This window comes from Aquarana catesbeiana, linkage group LG11, assembly GCF_042186555.1.
Source record: "Aquarana catesbeiana isolate 2022-GZ linkage group LG11, ASM4218655v1, whole genome shotgun sequence".
Lineage (NCBI taxonomy): Eukaryota > Metazoa > Chordata > Amphibia > Anura > Ranidae > Aquarana > Aquarana catesbeiana.
Genome location: NC_133334.1, coordinates 232,246,061 through 232,252,342, shown reverse-complemented (window position 1 = coordinate 232,252,342; position 6,282 = coordinate 232,246,061). Strand labels below are relative to the sequence as shown.

The following is a 6,282-nucleotide window of genomic DNA, read 5'->3' as shown; positions in this document are numbered from 1 at the left end:
GGGAACCTCTCATCTGATAGGGACCAGCCGATCTTCCGGTGGTCTGGTCCCCTCACAGAGTTCTGGGTTCCAGCTCGACCAAGTTCTTGAGGGAAATTCACCTGAGACCACATTCTGGAACAAGTTAAGAAGTCTTCTCTGACTCGTACGAGGAGACAAGTTATGGACAGATACTTGCCCATTGGTTCTGACCTCTATGACCCGTGCAATAGGGCAGCATACACAGAGTTCAGCCTTATGAGCTCCTATCTGACTTGTCCGTCTAACAATTGCAGAGCTTGCATTTATATACTCTTTTACAAGTCTTATCTCAACTATCTGTCTTACATATGAAGGTCTACGTCAAAGTAACCAACCATAAATCTGACACCTGTTCTACAACCAGATAAACTTAATTATTCCCAAAATTCCTATATGTTCATTAAAGTGATTTATAACTGTTTTTGTCCAATTAAAAACACCTGTATAGAGACAGTCTGGCACCCAGCTGTGTTATCAAACTCTCTTTATCTTGATAAGATTTAACTAGCTTCAAGGATGACAGATTTATGACATTTGGGAAAATGAACTTTCAATAACCCCACCAGATGTGTTATATGTCTCACTATATGTATGTATTTTAACAGTTTTAATGAGGGCACAAGCAGACCTTTGTTTGACCTTGTCAAACTTAATTTAATGTACTGTACATAACTTTAATTATTTCTAAACCACCTGTTTTCATATCTTTATCTGTCTGATTTATATGCATTTCAGACTTGAGACAATTCTATATTACTTGAATCTATCCTAATGAACTTTCACCCAGTAAACTATCTTAAGTCCTCATGCACATGGACGTTTTAAAAAACGAGCTGTAAAGCTAGGTTCGACGCCTGGAAAAACCAGCGTTAAAAACGCGATTTTTACCGCGTTTTGCATTAGCGTTTTTGCGCGTTTTTGCGCGTTTTTCCGCGTTAGCGCTAAGTAGCGTTTTTCAATGAAAAACACATCTCTCAGCTATATACACTCCCAAACTTCCCACAATGCCACAGAAACCAAAGAAAACATGTTAATGAGCATGTGTCGGTGCCATTTTGGTAGGAGAGAGAGAGAGGAGAGAGTGTTTCAGAGTGTTTCAGAGTTTTCAGTATATTTCAGTATTTTTCAGTATTTTTCTGAGAAATATGGATCCTGTCATGCAAAAGATCGATGAGGCAATCCTTCTGATTGTGTTGCGGAGGCAGAGGAGAATGAGACAGGAGGAGGAGAGAAGCAGCAGACGTCGATTTTGGGTGCATCCAATGGTATCCAATCGGTTTTCTACGGGGTACTTTGGCAATATTTATTCCCAACTGCGCTCATATCCAACAAAGTTCTTCAACTTTACAAGGATGTCAGTGCCGCTCTTTGATGACCTGTTGGAGAGGCTCAGGCCAAGGCTCACAAGGATGGACACTGTGATGCGTAGCTCTGTGTCACCGGAGGAACGGATGCTAGTGACACTCAGGTAAGTGAATACACATATGGGAGGAGGGGCTAGGGTTACGGTTAGGGGTTAGGGGGTTAGGTGTTAGGGTTTCGGGTTAGGGGTTAGGGTTAGGGGTTAGGAGTTAGGGTTAGGGGTTAGGGTTAGGGGTTAGGGTTAGGGGTTAGGGTTAGGGGTTAGGATTAGGGGTTAGGGTTAGGGATTAGGGGTTAGGGTTAGGGGTTAGGGTTAGGGGTTAGGATTAGGGGTTAGGGTTAGGGGTTAGGGTTAGGGGTTAGGGTTAGGGTTAGGGGTTAGGATTAGGGGTTAGGGTTAGGGGTTAGGGTTAGGGGTTAGGCTTAGGAGTTAGGAGTTAGGGTTAGGGGTTAGGGTTAGGAGATAGGGTTAGGTTTAAGGGTAGGGTTAGGACTTATGTTTATGCTTTACTCTTTCAATAACTAAATTTATTATGTTATCTTAGGTTCCTTGCCACGGGACAAAGTTATGCCTCCTTGCATCACTACTTCCTCCTTGGCCTCTCAACGGTCTCAAAAATAATAAAGGAAACATGTGTGGCAATATGGGAGGAATTGCATAACGTTGTAATGCCAGAGCCAACCGAAGACATCTGGGAATCAGTTGTGGACACTTTTTGGGAAAAAACTCAGTTCCCAAATTGTATAGGAGCCCTTGATGGGAAACACATCAGGGTGAAGAAGCCTCCCCACTCTGGATCTTCATATTTTAATTACAAAAAATATTTTTCGGTGGTCCTCCTGGCATTGTCCGATGCACACCTCAAATTTCTGTTTGTAGATGTGGGAGCATATGGAAGCCAAGGTGATGCCCGCATATTCCGCGAGTCGGCCTTCGGACGTCGTCTACATGAGGGACGACTCAATATTCCTGAAAGCAGGCCTCTACCCTGCACTGAAGAACCCAGCTTGCCATTAGTCATGGTGGCAGATGAGGCCTTTGGACTGGCTGAAAATCTAATGAGGCCATACAGTGGCACTGGTCTCAGCCGACAACAAAAAATTTTCAATTATCGGCTCAGCCGTGCACGCCGTGTTGTTGAATGTGCATTCGGGGTGTGCACGGCCAAATGGCGAGTTTTGCTGACATGTATGCAATTGGATGTTGACAACGCCATTCAAGTCGTCCTGGCATGCTGCGTTCTGCACAATTTTCTGCGGGACAGTGACCAAAATAATGTTGAACAGGAGCCCATTAGACAACTTCAGAGGGTTCAATTTATGGACTTGCGTTCAACTGCACGTGTCATGAGCATTCGAAACCAATTTGCAGAATTTTTTGAAACACCTGATGGAGAGGTATCATGGCAGAATGATTATGTCTAAAAAATATTTGCCTTTGCTGTCTTGTGTTTTTTGAAATAAAGCATTTCAAAATTTAAGTTTGTTATTTTTTGGTCCATTTGTCAACGATTGTTCTACAAGTCAATTTGACTCTGCCTTCGGGGTAAGCCTAGGCTAAGCCCAAAAAAGAGCAAGCTTACGCTTGTCCGAAGGCAGAGTACGATAGAGTCCTTTGCACTCTGCCTTCAGGGCAAGCAGAGTGCAAAGGAGTGCTGTTGTGCATCATATAAAAGACTTTTCAAAAAAAATAAAAAATTAAATAAAGGATTGGGATCACAACTGGTATTTCAAGAAAAAAAAGATTTTATTTTGTGATTACAAATGGTGATAGGTGGTGGTGGATGGTTGATTGCATTGGGGATGTGGGGATTGGGGACGGGGTAACGGTTGGGCCTGGCGATCACTCCCAAAATCTTGCTGGTAGCGGGGTAGAGGGTATGAGGGCTGAAAATGGGAGGTGGAAGGTGGACAATCAGCATACGCTTGCAGGCTATGGTATGAGGTCTGGGACGGCATAGGTGGTGGTTGGCGTGGAGGAGGGGGCTGATAGTGAGAGTGGGGTGCTAGCACTGCTGAGGTCCAAGGGGCCATTGGGGGATCATGAGAAACATTATATGGATCGCATGGAGGTGGCCCGCCACTCAATTTTGCATGTCTGTATTGCATTGCAATACCGTACATGCGATCCATACAAAGTTTCTCTTGGTCTCCCCCAATGTCCTCCAGGATGTGGTAAAGGCTGCGGCAGAAGCAGGCGCGTGGGTTATTGGGGTCTAAAAAGGCATCCATACTGCGCCTCTCCTGCCGCACTTCCTGCAGCAGTGCTAGCACCCTGTCATCAGCCTCGGGATTATAGCCGCCCCTCGCCTGACGTCCACGCCCACGGCCACGAACACCGCCACGACCGCGCTGCTCTCCACTTTGTAAACTGGCAGGAGACGGTGTTTCCACAGCCCTCGATTCCTGCAAAAGAACAAAAATGTTTACATTGACATGTACATGGACAGACAGACAATGAGATAGAAAGGCAGACCGAAGCAGTTACCTCATCTGTGCCCTCAACAACTCCCTCGCTGATCGGTCGTGGAGATCCAGAGGTGGTCATTGGACTGTTTGGTCTCTGAAGCTCTGTATCTTCCTCATCCACCTCTCCAAGTCTAAAATTTGAAGTTGTCCTGCAAACAATACAAATTGTATAAACGATTACTGCGATTACCCCTAACCCTAACCCCTAACCCTAACTCCTAACCCTAACCCCTAACCCTAACTCCTAACCCTAACCCCTAACCCTAACCCCTAACCCTAACTCCTAACCCTAACCCCCTAACCCTAACTCCTAACCCTAACCCCTAACCCTAACCCCTAACCCTAACTCCTAACCCTAACCCCTAACCCTAACCCCTAACCCTAACTCCTAACCCTAACCCCTAACCCCCTAACCCTAACTCCTAACCCTAACCCCTAACCCTAACTCCTAACCCTAACCCCTAACCCCCTAACCCTAACTCCTAACCCTAACCCCTAACCCTAACTCCTAACCCTAACCCCTAACCCTAACTCCTAACCCTAACCCCTAACCCTAACTCCTAACTCCTAACCCTAACCCCTAACCCTAACTCCTAACCCTAACCCCTAACCCTAACCCCTAAGCCTAACCCCTAACTCCTAACCCTAACCCCTAACCCCTAAGCCTAACCCTAACTCCTAACCCTAACCCCTAAGCCTAACCCCTAAGCCTAACCCTAACCCCTAACCCTAACCCTAACCCCTAACCCTAACCCCTAACCCTAACTCCTAACCCTAACCCCTAACCCCCTAACCCTAACTCCTAACCCTAACCCCTAACCCTAACTCCTAACCCTAACCCCTAACCCTAACTCCTAACCCTAACCCCTAACCCCCTAACCCTAACTCCTAACCCTAACCCCTAACCCTAACTCCTAACCCTAACCCCTAACCCTAACCCCTAAGCCTAACCCCTAACTCCTAACCCTAACCCCTAACCCCTAAGCCTAACCCTAACCCCTAACCCTAACTTACGGTCTGGTATGGCTCTGCATATTTTGCCTGAGGAATTGGAGATTGGTGTGGTAAACGTGCTTTTTTTTGGTTGGCGCTGGTGCTCCGCTACGTGCCGCCTTGTCTTCGTCCGTGAGGTCCCTCCTGACACGGTCACGTAGGGACTTCCAGCGCCGCTGCATAATTTTACCTAAAATAACATGGAAAACAAAGGGTTAAATATGCAATCTTCATTTACATTACACACAAACAGATCATGCATTCAAGGAAAATAGACTTACTTATCTCCTTTCTTTCAGAATTTCTGATTTGTTCCCAGCCAGGGGTAATCGCAGCACATATGTCCTCCCAGGCTTTCACCTTGCGGATGTGGTCTCCATGCAGTGGATGTGCCACATCCCACAATTCTGGATGGGCCTGTACCGCATTGATTAATGCAACCTGAGAGACTGCACTAGCACTAGCCATCTTGGTGCCAATATCACCACAGTCACACGGCTGTGCAAAGGACTCTTGGGTAATCTAATGTCCAGACAGGAAATTCCTGTTTTTACAGAGATTACAGTGTCCAATCATCTCTTTTTAACCAAAAAACGCCGGAGTTAAAAAACGCGAAAAAACGCCGCGGTCGCGTTTTTGCGCGTTTTTGCGCGTTTTTCTGCGTTTCGCGTTTTTACAGCTCTAGCGCCGCTCCTCGGAACGCACTGGTCCTGGGTTTTTTTTACAGCTTAAAAACGCCTAGGCTATTTGCAGCTCAAAAACGTCTAGGTGGGCATGAATCCATAGACTAACATAGACAGGCGTTTTTAAGCTGTAAAAAACGCTAAAAAACGCGGCTGTAAAAACGTCCATGTGCATGAGGACTAATACATTTTCGAGAACACCTGTGTACAAGTACTTGTCATAAAGCAGAGGTCATTTAAAGTTCAACACTTATAAATGAAGACTTTCTAAATCTATGGAAAACACAGTATACATTATTAAAGATTAATAATTGTTGCTTTACTTATTGAATAATAATATTGATAAAACCACTACTATATAATAATATGAATAATAATAATAATAATAATAATAATTATCAATAAAATATATGCAAATCAATATATATATATGAAATACATTGGCTAATATGAGATTCCACAACATTACCAAACCACCATCTCAGACCATGGGCTTCCCTGGTTTGAGGTCACGGCCCACATCAGAGGGCTCCACAGGCCACATGTGGCCAGCGGGCCACAGGTCAAGCACCCCTGCTGTAGCCCTTCCCTACTCCTTCCAAAACTAAAAAAACATATTGACATAATTTGAATGAAAAGGAATGTTTGTATATTATCCTCCAAAAAAACATCCAAGTTGTTGGTTACTCAAATCCATGGCACCCAAAAACTGTCTGTACCAAAAATTTTACAGTCAAAGTAAGCAATTTAGTGT

General features: G+C 44.8%; 1 protein-coding gene across 1 annotated transcript; it reads right to left on the bottom strand.

The window, feature by feature from the left end:
- Positions 1 to 3,111: 3,111 nt before the first annotated feature.
- LOC141111653 (uncharacterized) lies at positions 3,112 to 5,428 on the bottom strand. The gene is made up of 4 exons (XM_073603807.1): positions 5,127 to 5,428; positions 4,867 to 5,035; positions 3,872 to 4,001; positions 3,112 to 3,789 (listed from the first exon to the last, which is right to left on the bottom strand). The coding sequence occupies exons 1-4, from the start codon at positions 5,311 to 5,313 to the stop codon at positions 3,142 to 3,144; spliced, it is 1,134 nt and encodes a 377-aa protein (XP_073459908.1). The 5' UTR covers positions 5,314 to 5,428; the 3' UTR covers positions 3,112 to 3,141.
- Positions 5,429 to 6,282: the final 854 nt, after the last annotated feature.

Coding starts and splice junctions, on each gene's coding strand:
- LOC141111653 (XM_073603807.1), bottom strand. CDS start 5,313: ATGGCTAGTGCTAGTGCAGTCTCTCAGGTTGCATTAATCAATGCGGTA. Junction 5,036..5,126: donor TTCTGAAAGAAAGGAGATAA/GTAAGTCTATTT, acceptor ATGTTATTTTAG/GTAAAATTATGCAGCGGCGC. Junction 3,790..3,871: donor TTGTTGAGGGCACAGATGAG/GTAACTGCTTCG, acceptor GTTCTTTTGCAG/GAATCGAGGGCTGTGGAAAC.